The sequence below is a fragment of the Cynara cardunculus genome, assembly GCF_001531365.2.
Source record: "Cynara cardunculus var. scolymus isolate 2C chromosome LG 13, CcrdV1, whole genome shotgun sequence".
Lineage (NCBI taxonomy): Eukaryota > Viridiplantae > Streptophyta > Magnoliopsida > Asterales > Asteraceae > Cynara > Cynara cardunculus.
Window position 1 is genome coordinate 7609035 of NC_037540.1, and position 16054 is coordinate 7625088.

General features: G+C 31.8%; 1 protein-coding gene across 3 annotated transcripts; it reads right to left on the bottom strand.

Annotated features, from left to right (window-relative positions):
- Nucleotides 1-3377: 3377 nt before the first annotated feature.
- LOC112524310 (guanyl-specific ribonuclease pgl-1-like) lies at nt 3378-10860 on the bottom strand. Of its 3 annotated transcripts, XR_003070385.1 has the most exons (11): nt 10772-10860; nt 9949-10071; nt 9094-9174; nt 8904-8992; nt 8737-8811; nt 7990-8051; nt 7838-7906; nt 7276-7677; nt 4935-5032; nt 4104-4159; nt 3378-3876 (listed from the first exon to the last, which is right to left on the bottom strand). XR_003070385.1 is itself a non-coding variant. In XM_025134083.1 (10 exons), the coding sequence occupies exons 2-9, from the start codon at nt 10069-10071 to the stop codon at nt 4941-4943; spliced, it is 993 nt and encodes a 330-aa protein (XP_024989851.1). In that variant the 5' UTR covers nt 10772-10860; the 3' UTR covers nt 3839-3876; nt 4935-4940. The 3 variants fall into 3 exon arrangements, 2 of the variants coding, with proteins under 2 accessions (XP_024989851.1, XP_024989850.1); XM_025134083.1 differs by lacking the exon at nt 4104-4159 and having other exon boundaries at nt 3839-3876; XM_025134082.1 differs by lacking the exons at nt 3378-3876; nt 4104-4159 and having other exon boundaries at nt 4642-5032.
- Between the last annotated feature and the right edge of the window lie 5194 nt (nt 10861-16054).

The following is a 16054-nucleotide window of genomic DNA, read 5'->3' on the forward strand; positions in this document are numbered from 1 at the left end:
AATTTGATGAATGAAATAATTCATAAATCTTAAGTTTATAGATCATACTATAAATCATCATATCTAAAAATGTTGCAATAGGTTTATAGGACGTTTTTTGACGTTTCAACAAGTGTTTTAGAATGATCTTTAAATAAAATGTCGTATTAGTTATTTTTATAGAAACATTTTGAGAAGTGTCTCGTAAACTCATATATTTATAGGACACCTATGCTCATATGACATTTTTTCAAGTCGTGTTATATAAATTAACTAATACGACACTTTATTTTAAAAGCATCATAGAATTTGTTAAGACGTCCAAAACCATCCTATAAACATATTAGAACTCTTTTAGATAATATATTTTTCTAATGTAACTCTTTAAAAGCGTCATAAATTGATGGATTCGTCCATCAAATATATATCAATATCATTCATATTTTCCAACATATCAATTTGTAGTTGCTGCAAAAAAAATCAATAATTTTCCTTATTAATTAGATTATTTGTCATCATTCTTTGATCGTGAATCTCTTTTGCTAACCTATACGTTTAGTTAAAATGAAACAAAATATAATATCAATAAAAATTATATAAAATTTATGCATTATTAATATATATATATATATATATATATATATATATATATATAATTTTATAAAAATTATATATTAGCGGCGGGTTGACGGGAGTTCAACCCAATTTCAACCCTCCTAATTGGCGGGTTAGCGGTTTGGAGGGTGGACGGTTTGGCGGGTTGGGTTTAATGGGTTGTTAGCGGGTTGGGTTGGGCGGGTTTCGCGGATTGACTGTTTTTTGTTCACCCCTATGTAGTACTACTTTGAGATATGAAGTTGAGGTTTTGCTTAGAGTCGCCAATTGTGACCGTGACCATGGCCATCCCCCATTCTTTTATGATTCAGATCAAGCCTCCAATTGTTGACCACGGCCCTTTTTTTGTTTTCTAGTTTTATTCAAAAAATATAGTTTTTACAAGATATTAATTTAAATCTTTTTATGTTCATACGTAATTTTATGTGTTATTGTTAAAAATTTAGTTATTATAGTTAAAAATAATATGCGAAACTTCAATAAAATATTTAAAGAACGTTCATATACCAAAGAAGTATGTTTTAACACTAGAAGAATATACACGCAATGCAGCGAGATACATCTTGATTTTAATGTTTCATTTTATATATCAATGTTATAATGCGATTTTATGTGTTTTTAAAATATTTTTATTTTTAAATGAAATATAAATTTGAATATATCATAAAAACTTTAAAAAAATCGATATTAGAATCAAATTAAGTATTTAAAAGTTTTTTTTTGTGTAATTTCTTTAATTCAAATTTTTATTATAATTTAATTGAATTTTAAAAACAAACTAATTTATTTTTGGATTAATAAAATATTTTTTTAAGATAATAATTAAGTATGTTGTTGACCCTCAATGATTATCTTAATTATATTTTAGATTTTTTATATTTAAAATGATGTTTATCATGTATTTGATTATGTTTATCTGCAGTTAGTTATACGAATTCAAACATGAAGCTTTAATAAGTTGTACTTACATACAATCAACTTGTAATCTTGAATTTTAAGTAATATGCATCAATAAACAATACTTCCTATATAAAAAATTGTTTTCAAGAGTTTTTGCCAAATGCTTTATAATATAGTATAAATAATTTTGTTATAAAGATAATAACTAAGTATTATGTAAGTTATCAATGATTATCCTAATTATATTTTAGATTTTTTATATTTAAAATCAGATATTTATCCAATATTTGATTATGTTTATCTGCAGTTAGTTAGACGAATTCATGTATGGAGCTTTAATAAGTTGTATTTATGTACAATTTACTTGTAATCTTAAATTTTAAGTAATATGCATCAATAAACAGTACTTCGTGCATAAAAAATCGTTTTTAAATTTTTTTGTCAAATGCTTTATAATATAGTATAGATTACAATTTACAAATGGTTATAACGCAGTGGTTAAACCTCGGATTGATGTAGTGGAAAATCCTATCTACCACATGTTTGAAATTTAGGACACTACCAAATCCCTTATAGCCATGAAGGTTCACCTGTGATTACGTTAAGTCATTCGTGGCCACCCGAGCGACTAATCGGTGCGTGTAATATGACCCAGAAACCCACGATTATAAAATTATAAATATGTATTCAGAATCTAGAATAGCCAAAAACAATTTTGTTAATACCACATTGATAGACAGGTAAACAGATATTAATATGCATAAACCGATAAAATGGAAACTAGGCAGTAGACAATTAAGATCAACTCAGATAGTAGGAATGATGGTAACAGAAATATGCACAAATGAATATTATATTCAATCATAATCGAAGGTGTCTTAAAAAATTTGTTTCGACCCTTGTGGTAAAAGCATAAATTCCAAATAAGCTACTAGTATTCATACATATAACTTGTTAACACAATCAAACACATATCATGAACACGCAATTTTCTTTGAAAACGTATTTTAGTATCTATCTTGGTTTTTACAATAACACATGAAACTAATCTCTCAAATCTCATTTAAGACCCAGTTTGCTAGTTTTTTTCTTGCGTAACAATGACTATTTACTTCTCTAGAAGTCATATATAGACTTAGGGGTCATTTGTTTACCTTTTAATCTATTAAATCTCATTTAAGAGGTAAATGTTTAATTCTTTCAGACATTTTCTTGTTTGGATGGTTTTTTTTTAAAAGGATTTGAATGGTTCCACTAAATTTGAATCGCTCTTTCACCTATATGCTTACCATATGATTCAGATATGCAATTTTTCCATGTTTTCCCTCCCAATCGTCCCTAAACTCTCTTTCCTCTCGATCTCTATTCTCCTCTATACTCTCTCTTTTCAATCGACTGTTGGAAGCACACATCCCTAGGGTCTCTTTATGGTTGAATGTTTTTGATAGCTTCTATTTTGATCATTGATAATAAAATGCTTTTGATAGCTTCTACTTTTGATCATTGATGATAAAATGCTTTTGATAGCTTCTATTTTTGGTACCAAAGTTTATTGATAATTGGTGATAAAATGCTTTTGATAGGGAATTATACGAGATTTGATAAATGTAGTAATTGGTAGGATTTCAATCTTGATTTGCTATATCATTTGTAAGGGATGACATTGAGAAAGGCGAGGAAGAAGAAATTGATGCAACGTCTTGATGTCCTCGAGATGATGAATACATGGCTAATTTGCATAATGGGATTGCAAATCAATTGGTGTTAAATGCTTTGAATTAGATATTGTATACAAAATATTGTGTTTGAACTTGCATTTCATATTTGGTTTCTTTTATACCAAAACTTATGATATCATTTATTGGCTTGGACCGTTAATTATTTACTATTATTCATTTATAAATTTCCTTCAAAGCTTTTGTCAAACGTTAGCTAAACACAAGACTGAGTAAAATGGTAATTTTAGGTCATTGATACTATTAATTAAGTACAATTTCCAAACAATCATTTTCAATTCGACACTAAATCATAGTCTTTTAGTCATTCTGATGATCACTTAATCATTCTGCACTAACTAATCCAATATCTACCAAACAGCCCCTTAGTAATAATCCGTTATTGTATCAGACCTATAGCTCAATTAGCAAACGGACAAGACAACTTTGCCAAATAAAAGACAAGTGCTGGTTTTAAATGCTAATGCATATACTATTATTTTTACTGATAAAGCCTCCACGTGCAACTCACGTGAATGCAACATAAAGGCCGTTTACTGAACACTTACTTACCTTGGTAAGCATGTACTGGTTCAATACAGGTTGAACATGACAAGGACCAAAAATCTTACCCAGTAAGAACGAAAGCAAGGATCGAGAGCATTACCTGTAAATGAGGAAAATGACTCGTCATAAAAGCACTTACCAGGTTATAACCGCTTACCATCAAATCGATTTTGACAGCAAGGAACTTTACCACATAAGATAAGTGGGAGTGATGGCTCTTGCTAGTAAGCACTTGATAAACGGTCCCTTACTAATTTTGCATTTTCTTTTTGTTTATAAGTTAATAGTAAGTACAAGTATTTGAAACTTTTTAAAAGACTAAATTACCTTTGAGTCTGAGTTGGGATGGAGACGGTTTTTGATGAAGATGGGGGGTTTTGTTGCTGGCAGGAGAATAGATTACATTTTAAGAACTTGTACACTAATTTTTAATAAAAATAAGACCAAAAAAGACCCACCTGACTTGGCACATAATAGCATTTAACATCAACAAAACGCACGTTAGGGACAAGGACAAAAAAAAGTAACAGAAGGCAAACCACAGTAACAGTCCTTATAATTGAGATAGTATATAGAATATATACTACTTATATTCGGCAAAGCAGACTTGCACACACTTGCGATAACTTATGTTAGCAAAACCAGTTACTCACAGTTAACGTGGACCCATTAAGGCTCCAGAAGGCAAGGACAGACCGGTTAAGGGCCAAACTGGATTTGACCATATAGAGCATGTACCATTAGATTAGACCATAGATACAAGATGACTCCAACATTAGGAAATAAAAAGTCAGGTCACCTAAACTCTTCTATTGGAGTTAGACTTCTGAAATGAACAACTAAAAAAAGAATTGACACAACAGGAAGCAGAAAAAACAACTACCAATAACAAAAAACAGCACGTCATGAATGCTCTCACTGAATCAACTTCAGTGAATCAAACACATGACCTACAATTTCTACAAACGAAAAAAAAATACAACAAAAAAATAGAAAAAATAAAATAAACATGAAAAGCTCAACATCACTACTAAAACTCAGTCTACACTTTGGTACAAACTCATGTCCCTACATCAATTATCCAAAACCAAAAAATTGAAACAAAAACATAGAAATAGAGCAGGCATCCAAACATTCATGGAAAACATATGGTCAAACCTGCTTTCAATCACCACCACCGGTTGCTGCAGCCTGCATTGGCCTGTTTGATCTGAACCCGCGACCTCTTCCACGACTTCCCCTCCCACGACCACGCCCTGCAACCACAAATAAATCAATTTCAATTCACATTTAAATTTTTTGAAATTTCCAACCATTTACTATTTTTGAATTTCTGGATAGAAGAAAACAAGCATGTGAATGTAGAACCCATGTACTTCATGTGGAGAAAAATAGACAATCATCGACAAAAGTAGAGAACGAAGAAATCGTAAACGGTATAAAAAACCAAAATCATTTACATAATAAAGTAACTAGCTTCAGCCAGAGCGCTACCATGGCATGAACATAAAGTAATCACACAGATCAAATTAAGAGATAATAGTAGTTGTATAACAATGCATAAAATCATAAATATATGGGGTATTACCTGCTGCCAAGCTTCTTGTCGTATGACAAATGCTTAAAGTGGCATAAACGAAAAAACATAGTGGGTTAACCATAATGTCCCTCGTTTATCATCAAAACACATTATCATTTCCAAAAATCACTATATGCAAGGTTTTCAAAGCTGAAAATTACTTTTTTAAAATCAAAACATGTACGAAATTCCAGTGCTAAACATGATGTATATTATTAACTTGTATATTATATTTTCACCTTCATTACCCACCAGGAATGCCCCAACATTCCAACACCGACCCGTAATGAAATTAAAAATTCATACCCATTACCACCACTTGCTCATTATTCGAAATTCAGCACCATGACCTCTCAAGCTCTATCACCAACACATATTTATGCAGCAACCATAATGTTGGTTTGTGGTTTTAAGCAAATGCTTGGCCAGAGTTGTTTGAGGACAAATACAATGATAGATTTCTCAAAATTGTAGAACAATGTCAGAAATTACCATATTCGTCTACATTGGTTAATCTAAAGCTTATGTTTTTAAATAAAATCAGAAAAACCCAAGCAGGAAACAGAAAAAATTAGGCAAATAAGACCTGTATAATTAAACTTCAAGATCAAGAGTTTCCACTTTTATCTGATCAGTAAATAATATACAGACTTCAGCCATTTTCAGCAACCACCACAGCAGCAGTGGAGGTAGTTGGTTTCCAGCATCAGATACCTCCACTTGAAGCTTAAAATAGTTTTGAGTGGTCATAAAAATGCACCAACTAAATCAGATCTCAAATTAATTTCGGTTCAAGCAAAAAATCAAATGAGACTTGGTTTGAATAGCAGCACAACTGACATGGGGTGATGCCAGGTTCAAGAAGGCGTTCACTAACCTGACAGATAAGAATAACTAAAAAAGAAGTCAAAAGAGATTTAAATTAGATGCATATTTTGTAATGCTTTCTTTTAAGGTGAAATAAATTTATACGATTAGAAATTAGATCCCTCAAGAAACCAGAGAGTTCAGCCATAGTTTGTGATTCAAGTCATTTTGGCTGAATTTAGTATAGACAGGCCCAACAACAACAAAGCTTAAATTTGTGCTTTTTAGTTCTCATGAACGCTTGAAAAATTCTAATATAGCACAACAGCTTCGACAGGTACCCCTATATATATATTCCTGAAAAGTGACAAAAAGTTCAAATATTTCTTGCAACAGGTTCATGTTTGTAGGGACTGCCAAGAATATTTGCAAAAAGAAATGCACAATTGTCCAATAACAGTCGTCTTCTCATGCATTTGGGTGGATCCCATATGAGGCGTGACAAATATGTGTAAATATGCATACATACAAATATATACACACACATATATAAGGAAACATACACATATAGAACCGACCCAAACACGAGATGGTGCACAAGATGCAGTACTAAGTACCATTATTCAAAAATAAAAATAAAATCCTAAACATTTAAAGACACTATAAGTAAAGAATATTCGATCACAACAGATCTCTGGTATACAATTACCATAAGCACGCAAAACATTTTGTCTAAATTTTATTTTTTTGGTCGACTACTTCATACCCCGGAGAAAAAAAAGGTCAAATACAAAGAACGCCATAAAGTTTAGCTCACAACAATTGTATTTATGTCCAGGTTCTTAATTGTCATTTCCATATAGAACCACCTTTATATTTTGAATGTTATCTTATGTGAGACTTAGACAAACAGAGTAGAAATAAATAAAGGTTGGGTAATCGTAGTTGCTGGAAGAAATTTAATATAGGTTTTCATTTTAATATTTATTTGCATCGGCAAACTTTATTAGTTATGCAAATGTATGTTGATTAAAAATTAAGAAACTATAGTCAAATAAGAAAGCAAACTATATATCTAGTTTGAGAATCTCATTATAGTTGAAGAGGTTGTACCTCTCCCTTGCATGGGAAATTCTTGATTGTAACCTCCTGCATCTTGTTGAGAATCCATATATGGGTCATTATTGTAACCACCCCTTCCACGGCCACGAAAACCACGTCCCCTTCCCCTCGGAGATTCTTGATTGTACCCCCCAGTATCCTGCTGAGTATCCATATAAGGGCCATTATTGTAACCCCCCCTTCCACGACCACGGAAACTGCGACCCCTGCCACGAGGGGATTCTTGATTATATCCTCCTGCATCCTGCTGAGTATCCATGAAAGGGGCATTTCCATAGCTACCCCTTCCACGACCACGAAAATTGCGGCCTCTTCCTCGTCCCCTCCCCCTGGGATAACCACTTGGACCATCCCAACCCCCATCATCATACTCATCTGGCGCATAACCATTTCCTGCAATTATAACAAACATCCAAATCAGATAAAGGGTATATTTAGGAACCTTATGATAACTCAGTACCTCATAAGCATATAACTACTGATGCACCATCAACCAATAAATATATTTCCTGATAAATGAATGTAAAACTGAACTTCGGTAGTAAAGTTATACCGGGTACAGCTCTAGACCTTCCCCTTCCCCTCCCACCACGACCCCTTCCCCTTGCAGTTGGTGATCCCTCTGCAAACGCAAGTAAATAACCATAAAACTACCATACATCCATAGATAAACTACAGATAAGCAAAATATGTAGAATATTATACCTCCATCATATTCAAATTCATTCAACACCTTCACCTGGTCAGCAGGCAATGGTGGTTGATACCTGACAACAGATTAACTGAGGTGAATCTAGAGCAAAAAATACAAAATATCATATTGCAGCTCTGATGATAAAGAACATGTTTTTGAAGTACTACAATGTTGATTTTATCATAATCATCAAGAATCAGTGTTTGGTTTTACATGCAGTCACTTACTTGACAAACAATACACAGGAGAACAGTGAAGAAAAACAATGAGAGACATTCTGGGCTTCCTAGCAAGTATGTGCACACAGACAAAAGACCATCATACTTGGATTTTCATTCCAAGAAAAAGAAAAAAAAACTACACTTTTACAGTGAGCAGTTATAGGAAGGAAATAAAAATCCAAGTACTAGTTCAATTTTTTCAACTACAATCCCTTGATTTGTCAAAAGTAGCTCATGCTTCCAACCTAAGGAATTCTTTGGTGTTTTTTGCAAGACCAGAGAGTAGTTAACACAACAAAAAACCAACAAAAACTTGATCACTCCAAAAAAACGATTTAGCGAAGTCAAGAAAACCAATATGTCACAATGCAAGTACAAACAGAACCAAAGTAATTAGATTAAACAAATAACGAAACCCAAGAAGGTTTAGTTTCAGTACCAAGTACAGCTGTGACCATCAGACCAGAATTGTTTCCAATCAATCAATTGTGGAACATTGTATCAGAGTGAAATGAAATTAAGAGTAAATCAACTCACCCAATAGATGATGTATTCAACTCCTTCTTGGAGAGAGTTATGGTGATCATTGAAACATGCCTTGTGGTCTCAAGACTGCAACAAGAACATGAAGCTTACATAAATAAACTGCTCCAATGCACAATATCAAATACAAAATATGTTCTTTTGTTCTAATCTGATCTTACGGAAGTAATCCTTCCTCCAAGGGTTCCCAAGTGTCAGTTATGTCTGTGGATCCAATGGATGTATTTTGATGAAGACCAACAATTCGTCTCTACAAAACAACATTGCACAGTAGATCATAACTTGAAGTAAGATTATAGTGATAAATAGTAGAGGACGAAAACAAATAATTGAATGAATAGGAGGGCAAACCTTTATCAATTCCACAATTGTAACAGTCTTGTTGATGGCTCTACCCATTGCTTTAAACACAATTTCTGAAGAGCCTTTTTCCTAGGAAGCAAATAAGCATGCAAATAGTGAAATCAGACATTTGTACGGAACAGCTTACTAACAAATAATTAGTCAAATTAGAACTGCCAAATTCAATGGAAAAATAAATATCAATCTTTGTCAAATGAGAATGATAATTCATCAGTTAACAATTAACTTGATCAATTTAAGATAGGATTAGCTTCACACAATCAAGTATAAAAGATTTTTAATCAAACTCAAAAGTTAAATATACTTTTCATGGACATTCAACGTAGAGTAATTGATAATTTAGATGACACATTACTTTTACAAGCATAAAATACATAAGGTTTATTGTGAATTATTGACACCCTATAGCACAATAATTTGATAATAGCAGAAGGAAAAAAACAATAACCTCATGTTAACGAACCATGTATCAGATAATACAGTTTAACAGGTAAAAGTTAAGTTCAAAAGGATATAAAATAGACTGATATTTACTAAAAGCTACAACCCACTATGTTCCATTCTTCAGAGAAATGTGTGAAAGCTTCGTTAAAGATTATGAGAACGCCATGCATAATTCTATGCAACTAATACAAGTCAATCATGTTTCTATCAGCATCACAAATGCCCATAAATGGGTTGCATTCTCGTAGGACATTGAATCCAACCTAACAAGTACAACCAGCACAAACTTATATAACTTAGAAAAGATAAAGATACTAATAAGCTGCCAAATGCTGCTAAGCTAACACTCAAAATCTTCATACGACAACCATTGTTACTAATTAGGAGAAAAGAAATCACCTGAAGCAAAGTCATGGCATATGTGATATAGCTTCGCATCCTCCCCTGGCTAGTAATTCGGATTTCATTCTCATCAATTGCTTGCTCAGCTCTAGGTTTCTCGACCTTCTGATACCGATCCATCTTTCAAGATGATGCCCAAAAAATCAAAAACAAAATTTAAAACTTTAGTCTTCCACTAAACAACACAATTTATAAACTGAAAAACAGCAATGTGAAAAACTTTGGTTTCAGAAAAAAGCCTAATAAAAGAATGAAAGGAGGTAGCACGCAATCAACTATTAATGAAGGGGCAACGTAAAATAAGATAAGGCATCTCAACATTACCAGATTTACAGAAGCAACGTAAAATCTAGGGTTCCCTCGAAAAAAAATTGTAATTAATTATATAATAATGACATAGATAGGTGAAAAAATCGATGGTTGGAAAATTTTATAAGCACGTAAAACATTACAAAAAGTCTACTGACTCAAAAACAGAAGGAAATGAAATGCAGTTCATGGACTTTGCAATCGGTAAAAGAAAAAATACAATCAGGAAAATATGCACAAACTCGATCAATACGAATACTGAAACATCACAACTCTATTCCTCAATTTTGTATGATTATAACGATAATAAGCAAAAACTAGGTTTTTTCCGTAACACTAACAAAAGAAGAAAAAAACACAATCAAGACAAAAAAAATCAACAACAGATCGTCGCAAACGCAGGAAAAAGAACGTCATACAATTTAGAACATTGAATCTAACAAGTTCAAAAAAAATATCAGTAATCAGCGTTCACTTGTGAAATAGTGAAGATTAAGTTGTTAAAGATTACCGTTTGTTTGTTGGACGATCTGGATAAGATAGTATAGCTCCTTCCAAATGAAGAGCCCTCTTCTCCGGCTTCAATTTTCTTCGTTTAAGCCCTAAACCGTATGGCCATGGGAGTTTCTAGTATTTATATCACCTGTGCCCTAAACTCTTATCTAAACCGTTGAACCTGGGTTTGATTGTTTTCCAAATATGGGCCGAGCTTTCATCAAAATTTTGGACCAGGCCCACATTAAGTCCAAAATGGGCTAGCAACTGGTCCAGGTCCACTATGAATATGGCAAGGGTTTTTTCTTGAGAATTAAAATATAGTATTGTTATGTATATAATTACAATCGGTGCCCAATCAAAAATTTGATGTAAGTATATATTTAATGTGAAGGCCTTTATTAAACACTGTAGATTATTAGGTTATAACCTCAAAATAAAAGTTAATTGTCTTCTAAAACATCAAATAAGTCTCATTTTTATATTTTATTCATTTTTTAAATTTTATTTATTGTATTTTATGCTTTTTAAACTTTTATTTTTACTGTCCTTAAAGTATTTTACGGTTTAAGTTGAAAACATATGGTTAGACCAAAAGGTCTAATGGATTCTGATACAAAAATGCAAAAAAAAATGTGTATAGTCTATTTGGTTTGCAAGATTGTTCTTGAGAGATTTGGATTTTGATTGGAATGGATTTGAAATCATTGATGTGTTTGGTTTATAGGATTTGGAATGGAATTGGATTTCATCATTTATAAGTAATTTATAAAAATATATATAAATATCTATAAAAATAATTATATTACATTTTTATTAATTGATTATTGCAAAACAAATGTTTTAACATTTTCTAAAACCTTATTGAATACAATCCTACGAAATCCTCTGAAATCCCGATCCCAGAGGGTGCAGATACATAATAGGCATATAGAAATTATTGTACGTCAAATAACATCAAAAGTGTTGGTTTCAGAAGATGAAATGTCTAATGTTTTTTTTTTTTTGCCCAGAGAACTAATTGGATTGTTGCGAGCGGAACGCGAGCACCCCCTAAGGATTTCAAAATCCTATTTTTGTAACATTTCAGTTAAATCATAGGATTTCAAATTCGGAAAATCCAACAAACCAAACATGTGACTGGAATGGTTTTGAAATCCAAATTTCCCAAAATTCATTTCATTCCTACAAACTAAATGGGACCTTAATATAAGAAACAAAATGATTCACGCCCAAAATAATCATATGTTTCATAAACTTCAAACCCCCATGCTTAGCACAATGTTCATACTTGTCACTCCATTGTGACATTATAATCAAGGCCTAAGAAGATATTCGTGCAGTATGCTTATAAAACGAATTTATGTCATATTGAGTTAATAAACAACTCCCAAGGGATACCACTATCCTAAGGTACACTAAATCTATTGTGCATGCCCAAATACATAACCACAAATCATATCACATGTGATAAAACAATGCTTTAAAGATTAATCATTTGAATACCATGATATGAGAACCATAATGAGAGCTTTAGAAACATTATTGAACAATTCCACATTTAGAAAAGGGAGTAAGAGAACTCACATAAGGTTCACCACACCCTCACACCTTTTAACAATTAAATAAGCTCAAACTGAACACTTGAGTTAGATGACATAGGAGCGGTGTTAAACCATCTTAGATATCCTAAAAACCATCTCTTATGATCTCTAAGACAATCCCTTAATCAATGCCTTGCATCTACCCTTAATCGGGGAACGGAACAAAATCAAAGTAGCACAAAACAATGCTAAATGCGACTAGGGTCGCATGGGACTCACATTTCAACCTGTTTCGTGTTGCACGAGTTCTACAGTAAAATTCCTCAAAACCACTCATTGCCCAAATCTTCCCAACTCGATTTAAAGGTCTAAGAACGAGAAAATCAACGAAATCAATATCCAAGACCATTTATAACAACAATCTAAGTAACAAACTTGGTTTAATCCATCTAAAGGTTATGAATCCGACTTTCCAACTTGAAATCCTTGATTTCTAAATGACACCATTAAGAAGTGGTGGGTTTCTTGACAGAACGTTGGTAAGATACCAAGAACAAATCATAAACATAAAATAAATTGATTTCATCCTTAACACCTAAAAACAAAGATGAATCTCCCAAATAAAAATTAAAACTCCATTAATGGAAACATCAAGCTTAGAAGGAAGAGACCTTTACCTTAGAGATGGTGATTTCTTCCTTTCAACTCTTCACTCTTCTCCAAAAAAATCAAGAGAGCCACCTTCTGCTCAAACCTTCCCCTTCTCTCAAGAATTTATCTAAAATCGTCAGTATCATACGAGGGCTGAAATGGGCGTTACTCCCGTTTATTCTCGTATTTATCTAACCAATCCTTGCAAAAAGAAAGGAATTTACATCCACATCCTCAAACTTATGAGATTCACTAACTTAGAAAGTAAGGGTTATTATAGTCTTACCAAACGCTGAATGATTGTTCTGTGTCATCTTGTTCTGTTTTGTCATGTCCTGTCATGTCTTATCATGTATGGACACCATATACATCCTAAGCGTTTACCAGGTAAATTGTTGCATATGATACCGCTTTGATGCAATACAACCTTACCCAAGTTAAAGCATTGACTTTTACTAGTAAGTGTTTACCAGACAAATGTTTGGGTAAAAGGCTCATAAGTTGTAGTACAAGTAATTTAAAATAACTGTATCAACAAGCCATTGGTCCAGTGGAATCCAACAATTAAACATTTTTAGATATTAATGATCCTAACCTCGTCAAAGTTGAACAGTGTGTGAGTTTCATTTGCCGTATATAAACATCATGTATTAAAAATGATAGTAGTATTCCATATAGTTATTCATTGTTATTATATTGCATCCATCTGTATTTTTAGAATACTGGAAGGGTATTCGTGCAATGCAGCGAGATACATCTCGATTTTATTGTTTCATTTTATTCTTTATCTACTGATATAATACAGTTTTATATGGTTTTGAGAAACTGATAATGGTTTTATTTTTGAATAAAATATAAATTTGAAGATACTGTAATTAAAATTTTGGGAAAAAAAATATCGATATTAGTATACAATCAACTATTTAAAAATTTATCGTTTTTTGTGTAACTTATTTGATTCAATTATTTATTATAATTTAATTTTGGTCTAATAATGAATCAATTTATTCGTGGTTTAATAATGTAATTTTTTACAAATACAATAATTAAGCATTCTATTAGTTTAATGACGAATCAATTTATTTTTGGTTTAATAATATATAATCTTTCATAAAGATAATAATTTAAGTATTCTACTAGAACTCAACAATTATCCTAATTATATTTTAGATTTTTAAGATTTTATATATTTAAAATATGATGTTTATCTTGTATATGATTATGTTTATTTGCAATTAGTTACACGAATTCAAAAATGAAGGTTTAATAAATTGCACTATGCACAATTTACTTGTAATCCCGAATTTTAAGTAATATGCATCAACAAACAATACTTCCAGCATAAAAATGATTTTTAAGAATTTTTGTCAAATATTTTACAATATAGTATAAATAATCCGTTTACTCATCAACTTGGTCAATGTCGGAGCTACATAAGCACCAAGGGGTGCATGAGATCTTGATGAATTTATAATAAAATTGATGTAGATGTAAAATGAGAAGTTATCGATAAATTTGTATTTTCATTTGTGTATACAGTGCTCATTGTTCAACGATACTTGATAAATGACCTTATTGGAGGTCAGTAGTTCACACTTCGCCATAAATGAGGAGTTTGGGTTTTGTTGTATACAAAAATGATTTATTTAAAAAATATATTTTACAAAATCGAATACTTAAAAATATTTGATACAATACCAGCTAAATAAATACAAAAGTTTGCTTATCTCCAATTTTAGTGTTTGGATATATATAAAAAAACCCCTTAGCAGTAGGATAGAAACTATATTCTATATAAAACTGAAATTGATTTGTATTTAAATTTTTCCCAAGCAATATAAATATACGTTAATCAATAAGTAACATGCACAAATATGTATGAATTAAGCGTGTCAGGAATGTTTGAAACTCTTTTTTTATGAATAATCTACGGATCTTGAATTCTATCCTCAAACATGTGACGAAAAATACATGTGAAGATCACATTTTCGTCTGCTTTGTACGAGACGTGTGATCAAACACAGATCTTTTCGATTTATAAGACAGAAATGACTTAACATAAAAATGATATCCTCAATAAGCATTAAAATCAAAATATCATGTTTGTTGACTTGCTTAGAAGAACTGATCTCATTTACCAAATTAATGACTCAAGAGTTCAGATTTTAAGAACGTTCTGCAATTTTTAAGTATACGCGTATGTATATATATATATTCCCATGGGATCAATGACACCTTACGCATATATATCTTTAGTATCTTTGCCACATGCCAAAGCATAAAAGTGACATTTTAAAGGTCACGCAAAGCACTATCGTTTTTTTGTCTCTAAAATGGCCATCAATCTCTCCTCATATCGCATCCACACATAATCAATTGCTTGTTATTGAATTTTGAGTGGGTTGTACATCTTGCAACAAATGCATGTACATTCGTATATTCAAACGTTATTTTTAAAACAAAAACATGAACATTACAAGATCGATGGTTTTCATTTATTATTATTCATAATCAAACAGATGTTTCTCTATAAAATATTAGTTATTCGAAAATAAGATAAATGAATAAGAAATGATGGGGTAGGCATGGAGATCGGGTGGAGACCTCAATCCACATCCCCACCATTGATCCCCAATCTCCGCCCCCCCCCCCCCCCCCCCCTTCCTCCGTAAAAGGGGGGGAGGGGAGGGGAGGGGGGGAATTAAGATCACAACCACATCCCTATCCCCAATTTAATATGAGATATTTTAAATCAAATGCGGTAAACACCTTACTCGATTGATACCGGTTTTCGTTTAAATCTCACATATTTTTTAAGATTTGTTTTTTTTATGGAGTATCAAATATTTATATGTGAATAAAATCACAACACCGTACGTAATTGTTTAATCAAACTCTTTCGACTTTCAATATTTTTTTATTTAAAAGAGTAAGACAACTTAGAAAAACGTATAATAGAAGAAAAGTCAAAATACTATTTCTAAATCTAAAATATATTAAATCTAATTTTTTATAGATAATATATTTAATAATAATTTATACTATATTATAAAGCATTTGGCTAAAACTCTTAAAAACTCTTAAAATTCTTAAAACTCTTAAAA

Coding starts and splice junctions, on each gene's coding strand:
- LOC112524310 (XM_025134083.1), bottom strand. CDS start 10,071: ATGGATCGGTATCAGAAGGTCGAGAAACCTAGAGCTGAGCAAGCAATT. Junction 9,175..9,948: donor ATGCCATGACTTTGCTTCAG/GTGATTTCTTTT, acceptor TTTGCTTCCTAG/GAAAAAGGCTCTTCAGAAAT. Junction 8,812..8,903: donor TTGGAGGAAGGATTACTTCC/GTAAGATCAGAT, acceptor TTCTTGTTGCAG/TCTTGAGACCACAAGGCATG.